We start from the raw sequence: 26,775 nt of genomic DNA on the forward strand, positions 1-26,775 counted from the left end.
TTCTTCAACAAAGCCTTTAAGAAGGAATTAGCCTCTTCCTCTTTCGGTGCCCTTTATGTGGCTTGGTAGAGGAGAGAAGAATGAACGATATTCATGTTCCACATTGTTAGCGATGATGTTTTGTTTTACAACTCTGGAAATCCCAAAAATCCTCCCACGTGTGATGTGCGGTTGCATCGACAACTTCCGATTGACAGGGCGTATACACACATGAGCTGAATGTGTAGAGTGAATGTCGTGCGATCCGCGGCATTCGACCCACAAAAGTGTTTACTGCTCCGGTCCAGAAAAAAACACAGCTATTAAATGTGGTGCAGACAAAGGTCCTGGCAGCATAGCTCCAAAAGCCTTGGTCATCTCCATGGTTTGGTGAATTTATTCCGAAAGCAATAGCACTTTAAAATGTCCAAGGTCCTCTGTATGTACACTACCTTTCAAAAGTCAGGAGTCACCAAATCAATTTGTTTGCGTTTTTCATTAAAAGTCACACTTTTTACAAGGGTTTTCTAATCATCCAAAAGCCTTCGAACGCAAGTAGTAAACACAATGTACCATTAGAACACTGGAGAGATGGTTGCTGGAAATGGGCCTCTATACACCTATGTACATATTCCATTAAAAACCGTTTGCAGCTAGAATAGTCGTTTACCACATTAATAATGTATAGAGTGTATTTCTGACTCATTTAACTAGTAGTATCTCTTTAGGTCCATCTTAAAGGTCCACCTTAAAAAAAAAGTAAAACGAAACTTAAGGGACAGGAAATGACATCAGACACAGAGGCTACTGGGAACAGTTAGCATTTAGAAAAGTTATTATTTGCAGCCACATTGCCGTCATAACATGTATCCAATCGACAGATAACTCTGGAAGTTTGTGTAGAACTCTGTGCTGCACTGTGGAGCCAAGAACAGAACGTTTCACGGACTTCGCGGACTTCCGGTATTCGGATACCGCTGCCCTCGCCAGCATCAGCCGCAGAGGCTACTGGGAGCTAACAGCAGTTAGCATTTAGAAAAGTGATCATTTGAAGGCTCTAGCGGGCACATTGCTGTTAAATATATAAAATGTATCCACTGGACAGATAAATCCTCTGAGGCTGGAAGTTTGTGTAGAACTCTGTGCTGCACTGTGGAGCCAAGAATAGAACTTTTCGATGACTTCCGTTTTTGTTTTTTTTTAAAGTGTTTTCCTTCAAAAATAAGGACATTTCTAAGTGACCCCAAACTCTTGAACGGTAGTGTACGTAGGTATCGTTTTACTTCTACACATGAAGAATGACTGGAAATACTGTACGCACACATGATACATAAGAACTAAGAACTAGACCAATGCTGTTGTGTGGGACTTCCCTTCCCACGAAGAGCGCTGGCGATCCACACTGTAACGATGAGTACAGCGAGACCACCACATTCGGCCCCAAGAGTAATGATGATGCTCATGAAACTTAACCCGCCGCCATAAATCATGAAGCACGCACACGGTCCGTGCACCCTGCAGCTAGCTCACCGACTGCTGTGTTCTCAGTCCCGTTGTGCTCCCTGTGAGAGCGTGCACTGTTTTCAAAAAAAGGGACGTGGACCAATTTCTTATTCTTTCATAGTCCATCAAAGGATTACATGTACATGATAACATAACACAAGAATACTTTTATATTTGTTTTGTAGCCTTACCTCAGACTGACATTATCATGTTACACAAAAGCACAATGATGCACCAGTTTCAAAGCACTCCCCTCAGGTTCTGTGTCCAGTGTCAGGCAGAGGTGGGGGTGAGTGTATATTTTCCACTCATACATTATGAAGGATTATTTTTTCTTAAGTTTTCTTTGGAAGTAAAACCAGAAAGGACGATCTACAGCTACTCTCGGCCACTTCTCGAGCAGCTTGTTACCCGCTGTGTCTCGCACTCCGCGCACTCCCGAACTTGTAATTCAAACGTGTGGGAAGCTGTGTCAGGACATCCTGAGCTCGGAGCTGTCAGACAACTCGACTTAATTAGAGTAGACTACACTAATCCCCACATTTGTTATCGTTATTGAATTCAACACTTCGTAAGTCTGCCAAAAAAAAGGTCAGAGGTAAGTGAGAGAGAGGGAGAAGGAGGGAGGGAGGGGTTGATGTGGATGACGTCATTAAAAGGCGACCAGAAACAGAATTCACTCTTTAAACTCTGTAGATTTAAAAATGAAAGAGTGTTAGAAATGCTTTGGCTAATGCAAGAGAAAATGGTAACACTTTAGATTAGGGAACACATATTCACCATTAACTAGGTGCTTACCAACATGCATATAAGTAGCATACTAGCCCTTTATTAGTAATATTAAGCATGTATTAACACCTAATACATCGTAATAGAGGTAGAATGTGTTAATGCATGCTTAATGATTACTAATAAAGGGCTAGTATGCTACTTTTATGTGCTACTAAGCACCTAGTTAATGGTGAATATGTGTTCCCTACTCTAAAATGTTTCTGAAAAAAATATATAAAATTAGTATTTTATTAGTGCTGGGCACTAGGTTAACGCATCATGTTTACGTGCCGCTACACAGTAGTCCAGGCGCCGTTTACCGGTTAGCTCCGTTAGCTGCATTAGCTCCTTTAGCTGCATTAGCTCCAGCAGCGCTACAAATAACCAGCGTACCTGTGTGCTGCGTATGTGTGCCAAGTTTAGCGTTACTTACTAGAGACTCATTTTAACAACCTGGAGTCACGTAAACATGACGTCACGCACGTCTTTTTCCGGTCAGTCGTCGTGGAAACACGTCATGCGTTAACGTATACGCCGTTAACTGTCAATATCCCGTTAACACGCCCCAGCACTATATTTTATTGTCATCTTAATGTAGTTTAATGCAAAACATTACATATTGTACTGTATCTTTAGGCATAAGGCTGTTGTGGTTATTGCAATACCGTGGTTTTGCCACCTTATTGAACCATTGAACATGTCATTCCACCTTTATCTGACCTTCGATCCCCATACATCGACGATGAAACCTACAGTATCTCTTGTAAATGGTGGAGTCTCCTGATGATCTGCAATCATTAACGTTGCCTATTAATGCGTTGTAGTAGCAGCTGTTTTCTCTGGGTGTTCCATGTTTGTATGAGCTAAACCAATTGTCAGAGACATAGGCCTCCTGATTTACTGTGTGGGAAGGGGCTTCTGGCATCTATAGAATGGAGTAAATGATCCCTGTGAGACTCATTGAGTGTCTCTGCTTCCCCTTCCAAAGGTGAACCTGGAAGTACGCTGTATAATTGTTACTCACAAAGGAGTAATGATGCAGAATCATTGTGCAGTCTATAAGGTCTAACTGCCCTATAATGTCAAACTGAGATCATCTATTCTCGGAGATTCTTGCAGATTATTGTGTTAATGGATAACACAATATGCAGGAAGCGCAGATATTTCTGGTTTTTGAAGATTTCTCTTTCCAGTCGGTGCACTCGCATCGCATCCTTCATCTACCCTAGGTTTTCTGCTGCCATGAGCACATAATCTGTAGCAGGCATTGCTGTTGGATCTCCAATTAGCCAACTTAGTCTACTGTGAAAATGGGACTATTATTATTGTCAAACCCAGGATGCTGTGAGGTTATTTTACTGAATTGGTTTCTAAGGAATAGTAAGAGTCCTAAATTGCTTGGTTCCTTTGTTTATACTCTTTACAGTGGCTATTATCACAGTATGAATACATTTTTCTGTTGTTAGGGCATAAATATCTGCTCTGTGATTCCTTGAAGCCAGAGCTCTAAAGTCATATATGTAGCCTATATTTGTACTTTTACAGCTCTGCCTAAAGCTTTACATTATGCAAAAACAGTGCATTTATTTTTCATAATATGCATTAATTCCCATTCGCGTTCCACTTATGCAGATGCTGTAATGTTTCAATTTAAACCCCACATCCATGAGGCTGTAATAGGCTGTTTCTGCTCCGTTACATATTCTGTACATGACGGAGAGACAAGCCTGTTTCCATTCAAATGTATTGCAACTACTAAGATCATTTTTGAAAAGATCGATGAATCCACCATTGTTATCAGCGAGGCCAGTACTCCAATTCCAGTTTATTCCCAAAATAAACCTTAATTTACAATCTGCAAACTGTGTTCATGTTTGGGTCTGATGTTGTTTGGGTGTTTGTTGCACCACCCACTGAAAATAGGCACTTAAACGCCTAACTTGCACTTAAAAGGCCTCAGTTCCCCTCTCAAAAATGTCTCAACCAGAGAAGAAGAAAAACAAAGGGTCTGCAGTGGAGATTTTAAAATATAGATGCTGAAAGCAGATAGGAAGGAGACAACATGATTGGGATTGCAGTATCTCAAGTAGGTAACCTTAGCGTTAGCATAAGAAGGCACAACTTAATTCAAAAGTGAAGTGCATGACATTTTCTTGTTTCAGCCTCTCAAATTTTACAGTTTACTTTTACATTTAAGTAAATATAAGGCGTACTGTGCATACGATAACTTAATCTTTTGCTTATGGGCTGTAAACTGAAAACAATTGTCTCTGCACTGCTGGCTGTTAAAACAGTCATTTTTCAGATGTTTGGACTCCACTGAAATTCTAGCTCACTAAGCACATCCACGCAGTTACAGTTATTGTTTTTGTTACAGCAGCTCATGGCATACGGAGAAACCGGAGCCCGTTTGGTAATGATGTGAGCAGCTCTGTTGGAGGTCTCTTTGAGGGCCCACAGCGAGCACACGGAGGAGGATTTTCCTCCTCGGCTTTCTCCGGGATGTCTTAAAACAGCTGTGAATTTGACCGAGCTCCAGGTTTATTTTTATGCATGGCAGTTCCAGCAGGGAACCACACATGCAGGCACACACACAGGGACCTGAATGACAACGCGTTTCCTGCTAATGTATTGTTGACGTATAGATAGAGCTTTTGTTTCACCTGCATTGATTTAAGCGAGTGAGGGAACAAATGCATGGGACCTCCATTGCCCCTATAGGGGGATTTGACTTGGTTAATTAAAACACATTGACCACATGCAAGACAGCATAGTGTCCTAAAGAAAAGATTTTGCAGCAGCACGATGCACTACTGTAGGGAGAGGTGGAGGATATTCAGCAGCAACCTGCAAGTTAAGCAACATTTATTGGTGAAGTTGCATTTTGCAGCTGAATATCCCTCACCTCACTGTTCCCTACAAGTCAGCTGGAGAATGTGTGAGCATCAAAACTCAAATGATGATCAGTTAGTCCAGGCTTAGCTTCCCTCCACTGGCTCTTGGTCTGTTTTTGTATTGATTTTAAACTTCTATTAATCAGAGCCTTAAGGTCCTAAAACCAGACTTAAAGGTGAAGTAAGTAGTTTATAGTGCCATCTAGAGGAGAGGCTGAAATTTACAACAAAGACCTGCTGCTCTGCTCACCCCCTCCCTTCCCTGAGCGCTACGGTATCCGCAGCCGGTCAAATGTCGTCCTCGTCGTCTTTCTCCGTGTCAGCAGATGAGGTTCGTGAGGCGAGGGAGAGGGCGAGCTACCGCGGCCGTAGCAGACGAAGCGGAGAGAGTGGAGGCGGGACTTCCGCTACAAGTAAAGAGACGCTTGATTTGTTCTCTCGCGTTTGTCCTTACAGGCTCCGGTAGAAACATGGCGTCTCGCTGCTAACAGTGGCAATGCAACCACGGCCTGTGACCGTGTTATTTTACATGACTTTTTGAAACACTACGAAAATTAAACAAAAACTATTATACATCGACTAGACAATGCAGGAGCACATAATATGTATAAAAAAGTGGATTTTGGGTTATATAAACCCATAAATACTACATAGTGTCCCTTTAAGTCTTAAGAGGTGACAGGGCCTTTGCCTTTGATTAGCACCTCCCAGACCTCAGAGACCTTCAAATCCTCCCTTAAAACCCACTGTTTTTATTCTCATCTATTAATGTATTTACATATTTGTGTATGTAACCTGTGTGCCCCCCCCCTTCTGTACAGCCCTGCTGATGTTTTAAAGGTGCTCTAGAAGCAAATTAGAGTATTAAAAAAACAAGGTGCTCCAAAATGGCAGCCCCTATAGTGTTGACCAGGCTCGTGATAACAGCCGACGTCCACTGACAAATGCTCTGCCATGGTTCATTTTGCGTGCGCCTCGTGTCTTTGCAGCTCTGCCGCATACACATCTCACCTAATAAACTCAACAATATTACAGAATGTCGAGTCACGTGCAGGGTTCTCGTAATCCTCAGCTGGATATAATGACACTGAACACCAGGGAGGATTAGTGACTGGTTGCTTGACTAGCGTTGCAGTGAGATGCCAGAGGGCATCTTTCCCACTTAATCATTTTTCCGTATCCGAATAAAATCTGAGCGAGCGTGTAAACACCCCGAGGCAGTTTTTGTTTTGGCCTGAAAAAAAGTCAAAAATATCCAGCTGTACGCCAGTTTAACGACCACACAGAACTAAAATATGTGAACAGCGACGATTACAGCGCTTATATACGAGACAGAAAGTGGACAGAGGTGAAGAGGCCTCCTGACAAGAAAATCTAGTGACCTGTGTAAATGTGGTTCTACGTAGTGGAAGGAATCGGACGAATTAGCCGCTCTTTCCCCACCAGACTGTACTGTATTCCACCCGCGGGGTTATGTACAGAGCACATGCTCAGACTATTTTAAAACACACAGCCCTCGCAGCCCCTGCAGCAACATCAAAACATTTACACTAACACCAAAGAGAATAAGGAGAAGCCACGCAGGTGCAAAACGATGCCTTGTTTATTTTTACCCAGGTATTTGCGCTATGTTTTCCGCTGCGTAGACCAGAGGTCGCGAGAAACGGGATCCTTTCCGATGGTGAAAGAGCCGTGCTGTTTGTCGTCACGTTTTTTTTTTTTTTTTTGAATGGTACGAAGGCATTTAAATACAAAAGGAAGCCGTAGCTTTTGTTGGTTGGAGATGATACTGTGTCTGTGAGCTGCGACTGGTGCCATGTTTAGGAGGTTTTCAGACATTTTCCTCTGGCTTCATGGAGAAGAAGCAGCTCTGTGACTCATGAACCTAAACTTTACTCAGCTGTTTCATGGAGAACATTTCTCATACATCACTGCCGTGCTGCACAGTATGACTCACTTTACTGCTTTAAAAAAAGAAAGAAAAAGATTCAGTTCCATATGTTTGTCATAACAAGGATGTAAAAAACCATGAGAGAGATAGTCAGTGACGCATTTGGCCGGTGCTTATCTCTGGTTTCTATGAGTTTTTCTGCACTTATATTCCTCAATTTACGTCGGTGGAGAGAGATGAAAATGTGGCGAAGGGTTTTTATCAACTCAGGTGATTGCAGTGAGCAGAGCAGTGGTTCTCACAGTTTTTATACCAAGTAGCACTTGAGAAAATATTGATCTCTCCAAGAAACAGGATTTATTCCCAATCAGATTTGTTCTCGCAAAGAAATGAAGAAAATATTCACATTTAAGAAGCTGAAACAATCAGAAATCTTGTTAAAATCTTAAAAAAAAGCTTCAAAGCGATTAATCGATGATCAAAATAGCAGTGCTAGGTGCGTTAACGGCAGTTCACGGCGTCAACGTTAACGCACATTAACGCATGACACGTTTCCATGACGACTGACCGGAAAAAGCAGCGGCACCGGAGTCCAGGCACCGTTTACCAGTTAGCTCTGTTAGCTCCTTTAGCGCCGTTAGCGCTGGTGCGGTCTGTTTATTAAAGAAAAAGAGCAGCGCTTCAAATAACCAGCATACCCGTGTGCTGCGTATGTTTGTTCGTAAGTTTAGTGTTACTTTTGCGACTCATTTTAACAATCGTGAGTCACGTAAACATGGCGTCACGAGCGTCTTTTTCCGGTAAGTCGTCATGGAAACGCGGCATGCGTTAACGATGACGCCATTAACCGTCGTTAACGTGCTAACGTGCCCAGCACTACAACATAGTTGACGATTTATTTAGTAATCGATTAATTGTTTCAGCTCTAGTTTGAACCGCCTACTCCAAAGACAACCACTCCAAACACGAGGCCATGTGATAGAAGAAGAACACATTTCCTTTGTGATGGGGTTATAGCAACCGGAGCAGACCTCTTTATAACTAATCTCCCTTACATTGACCATTCCACCCTCTTGTTAGTTCCTTGGGAAACTTGGGAAACTGCATCGTCTGCTATTTGTCCATCAAGAGCTCGAAGCTTTCTTACTTTTCCCCCAAGTCTTAGAATGCAGCCTCTGCTCTTCCTGGTCCTATAGTTTGTAAGTAAAACCACGTGCTTGCCCCAAGAATGTTGGCATGTTGGCAATGAGGGTGTGAATGCAGTGACATGTAGTGTTAGACATCTGGGTTTTGCCGTGCAGCGCGACCGCCTCCTTTGCCATGTTTAACGCAAAGAACATAGCGTGTTCTCATGAGCGAGGGCGGGCGCCGAGAGAGTCGACGAGGTCTCCGCATGCAAACAAAGACGACTCCTTCTTCACATCTGTATGTGATTTGTTATTGTTTTGTTTTACATCTGGGGCCCGTTTCACAAAAGTAGGATAAGGGATTAAGCCGGGATATGTTGCTTATCCTGGCTTAACTTATCCGTGATCCGGTTTCTCAAGCGCAGGATATGTTATGACATAAGTTATCATGGAGATTTATCCTGTGGCCTTAGCCTGGTCTGGACCACCATTGTGTCTGGAATAAAGATTGATTGATTAATTACAATAATTTATTTATTGAAAATTATTAATAATAATTGTATATTCATACACACAATAGAAATATAAAAACACATCAAAGAGTAACACGATGCTGCTTTATTTACCCATTCAGGCGATCGCTTTTTCTCGTTGGTTTATTATCGTGTTTAATTTCTTTTTGAATTGGTCTTTCACTTCCTCCATGAGGATTTCAGCCTCCGAGGACGAAAAGAACGCCGCAGTTGCCATGGTGAATCTGAGAATCTGCGATCGACAGCGAGGTCTATTTGAGGGAAGCTGTGTACACGCACTTATCCAGGATTGGTTTCACCTGGCTTGATGAATCCGTGTCCGATCATCCTGTCTTGGTCTTTGTGTAAACAACTGAGCCTGTACGCCCTTGTTTTGGATTAGTTGAACCAGGCTCAGTCAATCATCCTGGATATCTGAATCTTACTTTTGTGAAACGGGCCCCTGGGTGATGCCCTTGGCAACTTTGGAGGTTTGCATGAGGTCTGCTCATGTCAGGTCTGGTCTTACTGGTAGACCTTGATGCTGATGGCCATGCCTACCTACCTAAATTGATGAAGCGCTCTTGCAAAATGAAGAGTGAATAAGCAAAGAGAGGGGGAAACGAGCAGTTTCAACTACTGCACAGATCATTGACACACCAGCATTTATAAACGTAAAGAGCCTGGATTGATTTCCACAATTAAGCTCTCAATAATTACTGGATGGAAATCACTCACAGTTTGTATTTATTTGTGTGAAATAACAGAGGTGAGACTCTTAACACCTACGCTGTTGTGTATTTTCAAATTAGACATATGGACGCAGGCTATCATCGCGCTCATTAGCGTGGAACGGTGCGCTGCACTCAGCCGGGGGCTGTTTGTTGTCGAGGTGTTGATATAAGCATTAGACGATAAAGACACGGAATCCGGTCCACATAAAGAAGCAAAACCTGGACTGGTACTGGACCGCGCTGTGCTTCTCACGGTCTGTGTGTGTGGAGACGTATGCAGAGGATGTCGAAATAGCTCACTGATATCTGCTATCTTAACACTGCACTACGAGCTGGTGCAGCAGCACACTATTTCCAGCTGATCACAGCTTCTTCTGAGAAAGAAAGATCCGTTTTTTCTTTCTTTCTTTTTTTTCAGTGTGGTTATGTAACAGCTCTCTGCAAACACACAGTATGACCATGTTTGTTGATGGTGAACCATGCTCCACCTGAAGTGGATTTACAGTTACAACGCCCGGTGAGTGAAACTAGCAGAGGCGGTTTACTTTTGAGTACCTTACCGGTTGCCGGTTCAAATCCCAGGACAAGCCAAGGACTGAGCTGCCCGTAAGCAAGGCATCCAATCCCCTTTGCTTCCCAGGCGACCAGCCGCAAATAAGTGCTCCCCACTGCTCCTGTGCCCTGATTGTGTGTGTTCACTACTGGTGTGTAAAAAAAAAGTCAAATTCACTATCATTCATTGGTGTGTGTTCAAAATTAACCAGTTCCAATTCTAAATTCTGCATTTTTGGTTCATTATCCAATAAAATACAACTTTTTACATAGTCTAATATCACAAATAACACATTTCCCTACACTACCGTTCAAAAGTCAGATCACCTATACAATTTTTGTTGTGTTTTCCATTAAAAGTCCAGTTTTTCATCAAAAGAGTTGCAAAATGAATAGAAAATATAGTCAAGACATTGACAAGATTAGAAATAATGATTTTTACAAGGTTTTTCTAATCATCCAATAGCCTTTTAACGCGATTAACAAACACAATGTACCATTAGAACACTGGAGAGATGGTTGCTGGAAATGGGCCTCTATACACTGCACATGTTGGATTAAAAACCAGACGTTTGCAGCTAGAATAGTTGTTTACCACATTTAACAATGTATAGAGTGTATTTCTGATTCATTTAATGTTATATTCATTGAAAAAAAAAATAAGGACATATCTAAGTGACCCCAAACTTTTGAACGGTAGTGTATGTAAGTATATGTGTACAACATTACAGTCCCCATTTGTCCTTTTAGGCTTGAATTAAAAAGGTCTGTCATGGTGTTTTTAGCACCACTGTGTTGGGCAGGTGACAGGTGTGTTACCGGTGTGTCAGTGTCAGTGTGTGTGTGTGTGTGTGTGTGTGTGTGTGTGTGTGTGTGTGTGTGTGTGTGTGTGTGTGTGTGTGTGTGTGTGTGTGTGTGTGTGTGTGTGTGTGTTTTCAAAGACATCAAGGAGGGGGTGAAAATCAAATCAATGTGTCCAAGTGGGTGTCCTGATTACGTCATTGCTGGATACCCCCTCCTCCTCCCCCCCCCCTCCCCTCCCTTGCTTGATAAAAGAGGGGAGTACAAACACTGTGACAGGGAGGAACTCGCATGCAATAACATGAACATGTGCACAGACCAGTTACGAAAAACAAAGAACAGATCACAACACACACACACACACACACACAGAGTGGGAGTGTGACCTTATTCTCTGGCCAGGACTCCATTACTCCACTATGTGTTTATAGTTGTTGGCTGCTATTTTAAAGGCTATATACAATGAAAAAAGGGTGCAGTAAGCAGAATATTGTTCTGTGACTGACTAATGATCAATATTTCATAAGCCTTTCAGCATAATGTAAATCAAGTGATTTGAGGGTGAACTCCTCTGGGCTCTGTCTGCAGCAGAACAATCTGTTGACCAATTAGAGAGAGAGAGAGAGAGAGCATGCTCCTATCGGTTTTGATAAGCCGTCCCACATTAAGGTCCCTACAGGGCATCACTGTGTTTGTATAAGGGGCCCGTTCACACGCAGGCCCCTAAAAATGCAAGAAAAACACATGGAACAAGCCAGAGGCGGTTTTAACCAAGACGCACTTCCGTCGTTACTAAGCAACCAAAACCTGGGAGCTGCAGAGACGACCATCCTCGCAGAGTTAACACACTAAATGAAGACATTTTTTTAAGGGTTGGGAATCACAGGGTAATCTCACGATGCGATACCAATAATGTCACGACGCAACCGTTCTGTGACGATCGATGTATTGCAAGACAATCAAAGAGCGACACGTCACGATGTCTACATGTAAGAGTGGCATAGAAGCTTAAAAACAAAACAAGCAGCAGAAAACACAGCAGAGCGCCAGCGAAACAGGAAGTGGCCACGATTGTTGCTATTGTTTCGATCTGAAGAGCTAACATGAGGTGACATCATGTGCAGTGGAGTCTGTGGTTTGTCATCCTTCTCAGGGGATTCGGTCTTCACAGTGTCATTCGAGCCGTTACTCAACAGCACGAGTTGAGAGGAGCTCGAGAGACAGAGAGAAAACTGTGATCTCACAACATGAGAAAAATAGTCGAGCGATTTTTTGGCCTACTCGACCTGTGACCTTGATGATGACCCCCGAGATCGGACTTTGATTATCCTCGTGTGCTTTTGGACTTCTGCTCCCTTAACCTCTCTGCTTTTGGTGTTGTTTTTCGATTTTTGTCTTGCACTTGCCAATATGACCAGCAGAGGCCGCCAGAGGCTTGTTGCGTGAACTCTGATTGCCTCGTTTCTGTTGTTTCTAATTTGTCTAATTACCGTTATCTACGACCAGCCACGGCGTCAAGTTTTCATCATCTCCACAGTTCACAGAACGAACCCAGATTGTTATAGTTTGCCATGTTTTGCCCATTCTATACCACTTAAATTGTCTCGTAGGTTTATCAAAGACGCGTTCGATGTTTCGCCACAGCAGGCCTGACTCATTATTTCTGATTACGGCGAACACTACTGCAGCATCGTCGGAGAGCAAACACATGAATGATAATAAACAGACAAGCAGAAGCAGAGTTTACATATTGATTACTGTGCTTCTGCGTGCAGGGACATAATCAGCTCTCATGGCGCATGTGTATCCTATATCCTGCCATAGAAGGAGGCCGTAATGATGTTATAGGGTCTCACTGGCTTAATGGACATCCGAATGCCACCGAGTGGAACTTGGAGTATTGGGCGCCAAACATCCTGCGAGGACAAAAAGGATGTTTACAGCAGCAAGGACCAGAGCCTCTGTGGGATTATGTTTGGAGTGAGTGATAAGTACAGGCAGAGCTCTGGCACTGGGAGAGAAGGCAGCAGCTGTTATGCACAGGCTGGTTTTTTTTTTTTGTTTTTCCCCATCCCCAGGTAGGTTTTCTGTGCGCTGCCACACACATGTGATGTCAGCCCTCGTGTGAAGTGAACATCACAAACCACTTGTGTGGAACACTCTCCGGTACTACAGATAATAGTGGACCACCCACAGTGTGCACTGCTCTGTTGGTCAGACTCAGATCAATGCAGCGAACCAGTCATCGAGTGTTGTGTCCATCAGGTTCGTTCGCTTAAAGCTTCAGACTCAAGATAAGAAGCGCAGAAGCGCAGCTCCCCCCTCTGGAGCGGTGGATCCACTGCTACTGATTATCAAAACATTGTTTTAACAAAGTTTAAAAATGGCGGAAGACACTGTCGCTCGTGAAACACATCCACAACGGACATTCTTCTTCTTCTGCGGTTCAATGTATGCAACCGGATGTGCCCGGACCAGCAGGAGGATCTGCTGTTCAGGAGAAATGCTGTTGACGTAACGAGAACGGGTTTTTTCAGAGATCTCGATGAGCCCGAGATTACAATACAACGTAGCGTTCTAAGCAGTGGCTGAACTGTTTGTTTCGAAACTTCAGGGCCTCATAAAACGAGGTAATGCCGCAGATACACACAACAAAACTAATTGGAACTTTCTTTCTATGGCCACTCTAATTGCTTTTTTATGGATATTGACATCATAATCTGTACAGTTTAGAGGCACTTACATACCCTTGACAGTGGCTGAATACCCACATTTCTTTGGTTTTTAGGAGTTTAATTGCACACGATAGACTTCAACTGCAAAAATAATCAAAGATAAACCAAACTAAATCAGTTCTCGATGGTTGTGTCAAGGAAGACTGAATGTGAAAGATGATTTAAAATTAAATTATAGCCAAAGTCAACAGCCTCCAGTTCATTCCACGAGATCGAACAACACTTACAGACACTGACTGTACAATAACGGGACAGACGAGGACAGTCGCAGCTGTTTTCAGACACACGCTCGTCATAAACACGTACTCACTGTTAATGAGCAACACTGAGACCCACGTTGTTTTTTCCTCAGGGGGATCATGGAGAGCAGACCAGTGAATTTTCAACTCGTTGAATATAAATCCAGCGGCATAATAGTGTTGCAATATCTGCAATTATTTGATAAAGAACTGACTATTGAGTAGTTTTCAGAGCAACGTTCAGACCCCGGCGTCCTCATTAGAGTGTGAATGTGAGGTCAAGTGTGTGACCCGAATAATGTGCCAGAAGGTATTGAATGCGTCCCACAATAGGGGGCACCCAGTGGACTATGAAGTATCGTAAAAGGACAAATTATTTTACACATCCACAGCTGTCCATCAGCGAGGAAGTTTCTAAACGAGGCTTAAAATATGGTGAAGGTTAGTCAAGGACATCCCCGACGCTTCCTGCTTTGGAACCGATATCTTGCTGTTATGAATTAGTGAGGCCTCGGATGTGGAGGCTGTGTAAAATTTACTATCATTTGGTTTCAATGGGGGGGAAAGAGAAAAATGAAAGGAACAATGGAAAATAGACTGAGGCAAACCAGTCTTCATTCACTCATGGAACTCATTACCCCAAGACTTTATCATTCACAACAAAGCTGTGCTCTTTTTTTTTTTTACCGACTGTGGACCAATCACGTCCTGAAAAACAAACATGAATAACAAGATTTCAGCATTATTTGGGATTCCACGTCCATAAGCCAGCAATTCCAGGAACATAACGCTCCATCTGTACCACAAAGGAAGAAATTAATCACCCACAACGTGACTCAATTAAGCAACGCTGCCTCTTTTGTTGAGTCACAAATGAAAGTGCACTCTTGCTTTTTCTCCCCTTCACTTAGCGTAAAATACGTCCACACACAGCTGGTATGATTGCTGCAGCATCACTAACATGTTCATGGTTAGGGTCGCGTGACCAGCAGTGGCGTAATAGGTGTCTCTTTAAAGACGGTCACAAATGACGAGAGTTTAGAAGGTAGAGCTGAGGTTCATTTCCTCAACAGGTCATTTAGGAACAACACATGGAGGATGCCTGTTCTTTGTTGCTGTCATGGCTATATCATCGACATTATCCCACTAATGTACAAAACCCAGCTTCTGCCAAGAAAATAAAAGCCAGGGAATTTGGCCGAGTGGAGAGCGCTGTGTGTGTCTGATTGTGTGTTCTCGTGTGTTTTGCAGAGCAGCTGGTTCTCTCCTGGCTGTTTCTAATTTGCATGTCACTATAATGTTTTACAGTCCCACTTTCAGTAAGCCCCTCCTCCGCCCTTTCTCGCTTCCTTCCCTCCTTTCTCTCCCACCATCCTCATGTCGTTTTAACTGAACACTGACGAGTGGAGGTCTGTCCCTCTGGTGACGGAGCGTGCAGGGAATCAAAGAGTCGGAATCCCTCAGCGGTGTTTGCATCTTTGTGTCTCTGGAGGCTGAATAACTTTTGAGCTGCACCACTTCAAACACGGAGATTAAGGATGTGTTTGAAAATCACTGGTCAGGTGCAGGTTTATGAGCAGGGCGGAGCATGGTCTCCAGCCCCGACAGCTGCTATTTGAACAGATAATGAAATTATGAACACAGTGATGTAAAAGTTGGAACGAAAGCTCGGTCTTAAACATCATCTTTGACTACTTTATCTTGGGTTGAATATGTTCCCTTGTACTAGCCTGGTCGTCCAATTGTATGGTCTAGAACTACGATTGAGTGGAGGATGGCAAACGTTTCATATTTGTATAAAATCGCAATATTCTGGGATCAGGTAAACATTTCTGGTCTATTGATATGTGGTCATAGGTGAAAAACGTGAATTCATGAAGCATCATGGGTAATTTCATCTTCCACTTCGTTTTAAGCCCGCATCAGAGCTCACTACATTTTGAGGGTTGATTAGAAGGGCAAAATCGCACTCCCCCTTGCTCCCTCCTAAACAAGAACACCCTAAAATTTAGGGTTAGGGCAACAATTTAGGGTTGGGGGGGTATTGGGACAGGGCCATAGTGACGATATAAGGTTTCATGGATTGGTTGTGGAAGCAGGACATGAGAACAGAATGGGACACATGGGAAACGACAAGATGGACACACTGATGATCCAACTAAAAAGATCCAAAAAGGATAAAATGCCAAGTTGACTGTAAGTGGTGCACACATTAAAGACAGCAGGCTGGCTACCTGAACACTAGTGGCACATTTACACAACCGGAGGGATAATGTTTCCATTTGTGTGTCTCATCTGCAGCAGCAATGACATCAAATCCCCGCAGCCTGCAGCTTGGCAGCAAACACCTTTCTGGGATTCCTGCTTAGGGAGAGACACCATCATCATCATCACCTTTGAAAATTAAATGTGTTCTGGCGAAAAACAAACACACACAGGATTCCTGGACGAGTACAAAGGAGACGCGGCTCACAGCGGCGGCAGCGAGAGCGTTAAGTCTCAGCTGTGCCTACGCGGCTTGTGTCAGGGAAGCAGATATTTCTTTGATCAGCGCGCTTTTGTCGAGCCAACTCCAACGGCGTGTTTTGTCAGCTTTGTTGTTCTTTCATCAGGGCGAAGACATTAGCGTTGTTGGTACATTTGACGGCCAAGTCAGATCTCACATAATCAGCCAATGACAACATGCTAAGATCAGATCAGGTGAAAATAGAACGATTATAATTGTTTATCTTATGAATCATGGTGTGACATCTGCTGTAGGCCAGCACCAGTCGCTATGCTGCATTTCCACTCTATCTGCCCTTTCTTAAGGTGTCTATTTTCTCCGTGTTATTTGCGACTCGTGTGTTTTCTATTTCTGGCACATAAACACGCGGTCGCCTGTTGCATCAGACCGGTCTGAATCATTTTCAGTGGACAAAACGGGCACGAAAACCCCTGGCATGAAATGAAATGGCAGCTCCTGGAATGGAATGCACGACGGTAGAATGTATGCGTGGAATGCTAAGACTCAAGCTGACCCTCATTTTATTATGAATGGAAGCGTAGCCATGTACACACACACACACAAGCGGTCATGCGTAGCTTCTCTCTTTGGACAAAGAATGTGGAAAACATGACCCAGGCCCAGATTTTCTTCACGGTGCAAGATTTGGAAAACGCCAATCCACGCTTTTATTAGCTCAAGGCTCGACTCCTGCAACGATAGGTTTTGCCAGTCTTCCCTTCCGCGCCTCCTGCTGGTTCAAAAATGCAACTGCTCACTGTTTTATATGACCTTCATTGGCTGCCAGTTTGTCCTACAACTCATTTTAAGATTTTACTTTTTGATTTTAAAGCCATTAATGGCCTTGCGCCAACTTGTTTGATAGAGATTTTAACGCTACGTGAAAATTGTAGGGTTTTAGGAACATGCAGTAGTACGACAACACTTTCCCTCGGTTTTAATTTTATATTTTAAATTTAAACTACACAATTTTTATTTTTATTAAGTATTGGTACAAACTCATTAAGTGTCCCTAAAAAGCCTTGAAAAGTCATCAAACACCTGCTTTTATTGTGAAGGCAGCATGCCAGCAAAAGTTACATAGTGTCTCTTTAATGTATCATTACATGTTACATTTAAAACCGGCTACATTTGGTGATTACAAGTGACCCACACACACAAGATGTTTTCATAGATTTCAATGAACTTGACAATAAACCAATATTTCCAGCTTTACTGACTGAAGAAATGTTTTGTTTTGTTTTTCAGTTAAATTACATTTTCTTTCTTTTTTTCAATTTCCAGACCTGCAGGCGGTGAATCGTCGACCAGCTCCGACATGGCCAAGATAAGAATGGAGAGTGTCCTACGGCGTTGGAGGATGGTGACACTCGTACTGCTGTGTAATCTAACAAAGGTACGATTCGCACGCAAACAAAAAAAAAACGCACTTCATTGAGGTGTAAACAAATCAAACTATAATTAAAGATAACCCTCTGAGAAAACATCAAGTAGTCGGGATGAACGTTATTGGACTTTTTGTCGACGATAAGCCGATAATCTTTCCTTATGCCCAACTGATGTCATTTAATCTCTTCTGTAGTGAAATTAACATAATGTTTTTCATAGTCGCAGCAGATGTGGATCAGTATCTTTAGTGTGCAAAATGATTAAGCATCATCAAAATAATAGCTGTAGGGGGCGCTAGCATAGAAGTCAAGGAGGTAGCAACTTTTTCAGCCTAATATTCTAGTCGGGATAATTGTGCGGTATTAAACTTTTATAAAAACTCACTGCCTGTGAGCTCACGTTGGAGAAGTAAGAGGCCTCATCAGGTCGGCGTCTGCGGTGTAATAAAAATAAAAAGCTGGACTCATCTGCTCGGCCGCGTCTCTAAAATCGATGTCATATTTTCCAGGGAGGTGCAAATGGATTTAATGGAAGCTGCTGCTGCTGCTGCTGCTGGTGTACATTAGACTCCCATGTTCTCAGGCGTATGATGTGATGAATGTCTCTCTTACTGTAATGCACTGACGTAGGGAGTGAAGACTGTTCTACTCTAATGCAGCACTTACATTTATGGGAGCATCCTTTGTGAATTAACCCAAACTGGTTAGGACTGGTTTTACTGGACTTTTTCTTATACACAGGTCCAAGTAGGAAAAGCACAGGTGTAAATAATTAAATTATCGATGGCCGAGTTCCATTTAGCCTCCTCAGTTCCATGCTGGCTTACTGTCATACTTGGTGCCTTCATTGTGGAGCTTCTGATTCCATGTTTACAACAAGAATACTATTAATTTTTGTCCATTTGTTTCAGGTCTCTTTTGTGAAGGCGAGTACGGAGGTCAACGAAACCCAACACCAACATCCAACCAACGTCTACCACGACATGAGCGTAACCAGGAACAAGATCGTAACCGCGCAGTTCGAGTGCTATCAAAAGATAATGCAGGATAACGTCCACAGCACACAGGGTAACTACGAAGAAACTGCAGTTCATTATGTTTATCTTTTCCTTTATCGTATAAACAGTGACTGAAATCATTTGATTGATGTAGTGCTCGGTTTCTACGTCAAACCCGCATTAGTCGTCAATCACGTCGCTCGACAGCCGCTAACGCTCCACTATGGTGTGATTTTAGAGCCCATGTGTAACCGTACCTGGGACGGCTGGCTGTGCTGGGACGACACCAATGCCGGAATTATCTCCGACCAGCACTGCCCGGACTACTTCCAGGACTTTGATCCCTCTGGTGAGCTCTTTGGTTTATACTGGGTTCCACTTACGTTCCACAATCCTCACCTCGTAATGCAGCCACTATCATCTGTGTTAAAGCACGGGGCAGTAAAATAATGGTACCAGACTGTGATGCATTCATGTCACTGATATTCACATGTAAAACTGGTGGATTTCTGCAATAATTACCAAAAGTGCACGTTGTGTCCCTCCCCAAAGCATCATCTATACCTGATTAATGGCTGAAGTTACCCCCAAAACAACAGGTTTCATAATCCTTGATGGAGTATTTCTACTTCATGATGTACTGTAGGTGTGAGTATTGCTTGTGTCATTACCTGACAAGAGCAATGACTCATGGTAGTTTGTGTTCGTTTAAATTAAATGCTGGAAAAAGCAACTTTCTATGAAAGTAGGGCCCCAACTAAGGATTCTTTTCATAATTGATTTATCTGTCCATTATTTTTGGTCCATAAAATGTCAGAAAATGGTGAAAAAAATGTAATCATTTCTTTGTTATAAGGAGCAAATCCATGGAGTTTCAGGGTGTCATTTAACCTTTTGCTCAAAACCCTCGTTTTGTCTTCATTCCTACCTGAATCCTCACAAATATCCTTTATCATTGAACATAAATGAGTGAAATTGTCTCAGAGAACATGGCTTTAGCACGTTTTTGTCTTAAATGTGCTGCCGTCTTGTGCTTTTAACCTGCAGAGACGGTTACAAAGATCTGCACCGACAACGGCCATTGGTTCCTGCACCCTGAGAGCAATCGGACGTGGACCAACTACACCCGCTGCAATGAACACACCAATGAAGTCAGAGTGGTCGGTCAATTTTTATATTATTCTACCATCGAAAAAACTGCAGAAATATTGAATTAGATAGTATAAAATGACATGCATGACGGGTTTATTACTGGCCTTTGAGACCAGATCTGTACTGCATGTTCATGACAGGACGACGAAAGGTCACCGATTTAAATTACATGCATCGGCGACGCGAGCAAAGAGCACAACTGAATTGAAATGCCACGCACATGTAAAGCGTAATTGTTGTTGAGTGTTGGCATTAGAAAGAATTGTTTTCGTGTATCGCGAACATGATAATTTTGGATTAAAAAGGCCAGGAGTTTAAAACATCAGAATACATCATTTGGAGATAATGACCATCTGCAGCCATGGGAACAGTGCAGTAGATCGAAATCTCTGGGAAATGTTGGTCAGTGGACTGATGCCAAATAAAAGGTCATCACAATCCTCAGTATTCTCTGGTTATCTCAAGTATCTGAAGACCCACAGCTCCTTACTCATCCTCTTTCCACGCAACATTAAATAAAACTACACTTAACTTGAACATGATTTACAGCTGATTTATTATAAGACGGGGGGGGGACAAATACGTGTTGTGCAGAGTGGGTGTTTATTTATGGCTGAGCTTGTGGTTTGTACAGAGTCATCCTGGTGGCAGTGAAGCGATACGTTACATCTTACAACACTAGAAGTCATTAGGAGATGTAGATAATCTGATATGCGTCTCATTTCCTTCCAGACCGCGATGAATCTTTTCTACTTAGCCCTCATTGGACATGGACTGTCACTGACGTCGCTTTTCATCTCCCTGGCGATATTCTTCCACTTCAAGTGAGCCAACATCAACACGTCTTCCACTTATTATACTTTAATGTAGTATTTTGAATTGGATTTTGTTGACTCTATTCATGTTTTTTTTTTATAAAACTGCCTTGCCTTTCAGGAGTTTAAGTTGCCAAAGGATCACCCTTCACAAAAACCTCTTCTTCTCCTTTGTTCTCAACTCTGTGATCACCATCATTTTGTTGACTGCAGTGGCAAACAACCAGGAGCTGGTGCAGAGGAATCCAGTGAGTTATCTACACTGGAATTATTCGATTATTCCTTATATTATAGCTATAATTAAACTATATGTGCAGCACAACGCCTGCTCCGTCTTAGAACTACGTTGTAGCATTGTCCAAATGAAATAAACACATAAGTGAATGTCACTATCCAGACCTGACATGTACACGTGTGTGTCTTCCTCAGACGAGCTGTAAAGTGTCCCAATTCATTCATCTCTACCTGTTTGGCTGCAACTACTTCTGGATGCTGTGTGAGGGAATTTACCTGCACACTCTCATCGTGGTGGCCGTGTTTGCAGAGAAACAGCACCTCATGTGGTACTATCTTCTTGGCTGGGGTACGTACCATAACAATGACCCCAATTTTGAATAATATTTACAAATAAAACACCTCGGATTGCCTGAGTGCATGAAATGTCCTGCAAAAATAAAATCCCTGTGCCCTCAAAGAGTAAAATTTATAAATTCTCCTTTCTCTTGCAGGCTTTCCTCTCATTCCCGCCACCATACATGCAGTCGCTCGAAGTTACTACTACAATGACAAGTAAGCTTTTGAGCTCAGGCTGCAACTAATGATTATTGACTATTATTTTTTTTTAATAATAGTTTTTTTATCAAGTACCTGTTTGGTCTGTAAAACCTCAGAAGAAGTTGGAAAAATGTTGAAACCTGGAAATAACAATGTTCTTAAATGTCACATTTAGCAAGTTTTAATGAGTAAAAAAAAAAAAACACTTAAACTGGTTTCTCAAAAAAATTTCCCATCCATCTTCTACCTCTTTATCCTCCACAAGAGTAGTGTGGGGGGGGGGGCACTGGTGCCAATCCCAGCTGACATCTACTGACATTTATTATTGCTCCAAAAAAAGCAAGACTCAAGGTAAAATATCTAAATAGGACTTGACCACAAATGGACCTTTGCTTCTCAACACACAAAGAAAACTGAGCGGCAAATTGAGAGCAAAAATGGCTCCGTAAAGGCCCAATGTAGAGTTTCTGCATTTGCTAGTCCAGTAATAGCTAGAACATGCATGTCGTAAAATGTTGTCATGCCCCTTTATCGACAAAGGACTGCACATAGGACAGTTACTGGGAATATGGAATATAGGACGTTGGTCTTATTTTATTGGATCCCAGACACAACTGTTACCATGGCACCTGCTTTTGTTTTCCCCCTCGATTACATTCGTGCAGTCAGCGTAAACAACCATCAACGCGCGCAGAGACCACGAGAACACGACCGCACCCGACTCAAACATCATTGAAAAGTGTTTGTCCAAACCTGGCCCCTCGGGTGTCCACACTCTCTACACTGCACGGCCTTTTTAGTCAACAAAATAAAGCTCTCTCTCCTAGATAACGATCTCACTCACACTCTGGCACGTTTGCATATGAACAAATTCAATTTTGATGTTGTAAAAACTGGTGTTCAGGTCTTAGGGAACACAGTTATTCTATAATAACCTTTCAGCGTTATGTTGATAAAGTGAAATGACTTCTGCGCCTCTTTTAAGATCTATTTACAACATTGACCGGAGAAACTGACCAATCACAAGGCCGTTCTGAGAGAGCGGCTGCACATACACATTACAGGGTTCCCAGGGGCACTTTAAAAACCTTGAAAGTTTGTGCATTTGAAAAAAGGAAACAAACAAAAAACATCAAATCTCTTGACAGGTTGTGAAAATCGCCCGAAATAGACATTGGACAAACAGACATAATTACTAGTGGTGGTTGGGACAGTGTCCACTGTCTCTCTTCGCCTTTGACGTGAGATTCCATGCCGAACAATGAGCGAGTAAAGTTAAGCAAGAGAGCCCAAATGACGACGTGATGCCTGGGAAATGCAAATTCCACTGACTTGACCAAGATCACAAGGTCAATCCCTTGCAAATCAATAAAAGTGGACGCCGTGGGCAAAGCGGCTCTTACCAGTTGCCCTCCCCCATATTTAGCCGCGCATTTGGTCCTTGAATTTGTGAAAATTGGTCTTGGAAAGTAATTGAATTTGATGTCAACCAAGGTGTGGGAACCCTATAATTTGCATAGTGGCATTGGCACATGCAGGATTAGGGTTAGAACTGTATAATCTTACAATAATTTATGTTTGTTAATCTGCATCTTTCACAGTTCAGCCACAAACTCAGCCGGACTAATGACTTCCCTCATGTTCATGCATTCATCTCTCAGAACAGAACATCGATCCGTGAACACTGTGGTGTAAACTTTCCCTTCTCTTTTACTCTGCAGCTGTTGGATCAGCTCCAAAACGTCGCTTCTCTACATCATCCATGGTCCAATCTGTGCGGCTCTTTTGGTGAGAAGTCCCCCTTTTTTTGTTATTAAGAAGGAAAGTAAGTCACGACAATGTTATTTCACTGTTTTCATTGTGAAATGAGCACAAATAACCTGCTTTTTTCCTTCTTCATCTGAGTGGACACTGTGGTGGTGGGTGGGGGGGTATTGGCTGCAGGCAGGACACAGTTCCAAAGCATGCATAATTGTGTTTACATAGTGAAATCAATGCATCTGCCCCTTCAAAGACCTTCCCACTGGTCCCCAGGCTCACAGCGCATCATGAAAATCCGTCTAATCAGCACAGCAGGCATGCTTCAGAGAAACGCGGTCCCTGAAGACACTAAACTGTGCTAAAAAAGCGAACGACCTTAGTTATGACAGCTTGTTTTGTGTGTTTTACCATGGGATTTCTCCAGCGATACAGTATTGGGATTATAATAAATAATAATTTGATTATTATTTCCGCAATGAAGTGATTAGTTGCATTTTACAGACCTCAGATGTCTTGTTTTGCCCACAAAGATATTCAGTTCCACACCAGGAATATCCTCCTCCTTACACACCTTGCAAAAACAAAAGTCAAGTCGCAATAATGTTTCCCCTGCTGTGTCCCCCCCTCAGGTCAACTTGTTCTTTCTACTCAACATCGTGCGAGTGCTCATCACCAAACTCAAGGTGACCCACCAGGCCGAGTCGAGTCTCTACATGAAAGCTGTGAGAGCCACGCTTATTCTGGTGCCTCTGCTGGGGATTCAGTACGTGCTGCTGCCCTACAAGCCGGAGGGACGCGTCTCCTCTGAGATATACGACTATATCATGCACATACTCATGCATTACCAGGTGAGACGATGGTCAGGGATCAATAAAATGGTACTTTAAAATGTTTTTAGTTGAGCCAAGATGAATTTAGTTGCAATTTTGATTTAAAAGTGAGTTATTCTTTCCTGAATCAGTACTTTTGCGTCATGCAAGACACTGGTGAAAAGATGACCTCCCTGTTGGAGGTAAAAATACATGAGCGACTATAAATTATGCCATGCTGTTCGGATGCATGTCATAACTATAGGTTTATTTTTAGAACGGCGGTGTTAAGTAGCCGACTGTTGTCCTTGTAACACATATAGACGATTATGGAACACGATCACGTCTCAGTGAGGAATCGCTTTGCCGTTCATTTTCTCCAGGGTTAGAAAAACACAAAAGTGAGCCTTCGGCCTCTGAGGAGACGTTTGTTTATGCTGCGGGTGAATGAAGAGCAGCAGGAAGGAAGGCATGAATTATCTGAGCTAAAAGAGGGGTCTGAAATGAGTCGCATGTCGAGTCGAGGGCCGTTATCTGATCATCCTGTGCAGTCCCAGCACAGCCAGTGCAGTGAGGACGACGTGAGCAACAAAACACTGGGTCTTTAGTTTGACCTGAGCGCTTTTTACTTCATACTGTGATAACATGTTTTGCTCAGCACCATCTTAAATGATGTGATATGTATCATTATAATCATCCAAATCAAGTGATTTTAAAATGGTTTTATCATAATATTCTAATATTCTACAGCAATGTATGAATATACAAATGACTACTGACAATTATTAATGCCTAAAACCACTAACTAAGGTGAATGTTATCTTTCTTTTTTCACTCCAGGGTTTGCTGGTGGCTACGATTTTCTGCTTTTTCAATGGAGAAGTGAGATTTACTCCTTTTTTTTTTACATGCATACACATGTCAAATAGCCCACCTGGGTGTTTCGGGATCAAAAAGGCAACTTCCTCTGCATTTTGATTATTGCAGAACCGATGGTTAGGCTTAACATCTAAGGCTTAACAGGCTCAGTTCCCTGAGGATTTGCCACCAGAGACTAAAGACTGTTGGCAAACAGTCAAACACTGACTGCTATCGGTTTCGCTGGTGATTGATCTGCATAAAGTAGCTTGTTTTACACTTCACTGAATGTCTTGAAAGAGCCACTAAATAATAAAAGCTACATCAAAAGCTCTATTGATGGAGTTGCATGTTGCATCAAAACTTAAAGGATGTTTAGTATGTGGGGTTTAAAAGACATAACGCCTATGCCTATATCTGAAAATGTGCCGTCTCTGCTCAGGTCCAGGCAGTTCTGAGGAGATACTGGAACCAATATCAGATCCAGTTCGGGAGCAGCGTCGGAAACCACTCCGACGCGATGCGCTCCGCCTCCTACACGGCGTCCTCCATCACGGAGGTGCAGGGCTGCTACAGCATCGACGGCCACTCAGAACACATGAACGGCAAGGGCTACCACGACGCAGACGCCTCCGTCTTAAAATCGGACAGTCCCTTCGCCTGACCCGTCCTATCCTAGCAACCACCAAGGGGAAAATTGAATTTCTCCTCTACCTATAAAGACACAATGTAAAAAAAAAAAAAGAAAACGAGAGAGGAAAAACGTCTACAAAGCCAGACTCGGTCTCACCCGACTCAAGGAAACAGTCGGTTCTGCCCTTTAACTGTACTGTGAGGTGAGCTCTGTACAGCTAACCCTGCACTGTCTTGTGTCTACAACTGACCTGTTCCACTCGGACGAAAGACGATACGCAATTTTGTCGCAGCCCGTCTGTGTGCGACAGAATTGAAATGGATGGATATCAAATGCTTGAGTGTCTTTTTTTTGGATTCATTACACTGTTAATTCTTTTTTTTTATGACATGGTTTAGTGCCAAACCAAGAAATCCTGCCTGGCTCTTCTTTTTTTGTTTCCCAATTATTGTTACGGAAAAATGAGACAGGTGCATAATAATATATTAATGCTATATTCTATCTATCACATGTTCAAGTTAATTTATCTAGATGTATCAGTATGTCGACTGAGTAAAAAAATAAATAGAATCAATACCACACAGTATTTATTTAAGTAAAACAATCTGTGGATTAAATATGATTATGTGAGTGTTGCAGGCTTGATATACACTTTTTAAAAAAGCATTTATGTGTTTGTTAGTGTTCGTTTGTTCATGTGCAGTTAATGGTATGAATCACGCCATTAGCGACGCATGCTTTCATCTGTAGAGGTTAAGACATTTCATCAAGATGCTAACTTTTCTCAGCGTGTTTTACTGTAAGTGATCCTTATTGACGTTTGTATCCTTAACAACAACACACGGTCGCTCGCAATGGAGCTGGTCGCAGCACAATATCGTCACCTCACCGAGAAGCCATCTTGAAGTCACATGTACTTCGATATCTACTCATTATACTTGAATGTAACCGTTTTTAAAAGACCTGGCTCTGCTGAACATAAAAACACATCACATTCCTATACAAGACTTGTCTTTAGCCTTGTTCTTCTTATTCTTCTATGACCGGGGGATTCTGACCAAAAACAGAAAGGAAGGTGCGCGCTGCGTCGCTGCTGGTGGGAATTCCCAAGCTCAGTTTGTTCACACTGCAAGTACACTAGTATACATTGGACAAAACCCTTTTTAACCCTTTTATTCTGTGCAAACCAAGATGCACACTGAAACCGAGGAAGCGAATTGGTATTTTAACCATGACCTGTCAAGATGGCGAGCCAACTTGAGCATCTTCAAAGCTCGGGTCTGTTATGTAGGTTTTTTTTATGACTTTTAACGTTTCACGAGCCCTCAAAATGCTGTTAGAA

General features: G+C 42.5%; 1 protein-coding gene across 1 annotated transcript in view; it reads left to right on the top strand.

Moving 5' to 3' along the window:
• Positions 1-26,462, top strand: part of calcrla (calcitonin receptor-like a) — a 28,123-nt gene extending 1,661 nt beyond the window's left edge. Inside the window, exons 2-13 of the mRNA XM_083903112.1 lie at positions 17,529-17,640; positions 18,544-18,700; positions 18,869-18,979; positions 19,678-19,790; positions 20,515-20,606; positions 20,719-20,845; positions 21,027-21,180; positions 21,326-21,386; positions 23,093-23,159; positions 23,762-23,980; positions 24,782-24,823; positions 25,242-26,462. Coding sequence (XP_083759238.1) covers positions 17,563-17,640; positions 18,544-18,700; positions 18,869-18,979; positions 19,678-19,790; positions 20,515-20,606; positions 20,719-20,845; positions 21,027-21,180; positions 21,326-21,386; positions 23,093-23,159; positions 23,762-23,980; positions 24,782-24,823; positions 25,242-25,463 — 1,443 coding nt within the window. The 5' untranslated portion in view covers positions 17,529-17,562 and the 3' untranslated portion in view covers positions 25,464-26,462. The remainder of the gene's footprint in view (positions 1-17,528; positions 17,641-18,543; positions 18,701-18,868; positions 18,980-19,677; positions 19,791-20,514; positions 20,607-20,718; positions 20,846-21,026; positions 21,181-21,325; positions 21,387-23,092; positions 23,160-23,761; positions 23,981-24,781; positions 24,824-25,241) is intronic.
• Positions 26,463-26,775: the final 313 nt, after the last annotated feature.

Source organism: Microchirus variegatus (genome assembly GCF_963457635.1).
Source record: "Microchirus variegatus genome assembly, chromosome: 16".
Taxonomy (NCBI): domain Eukaryota; kingdom Metazoa; phylum Chordata; class Actinopteri; order Pleuronectiformes; family Soleidae; genus Microchirus; species Microchirus variegatus.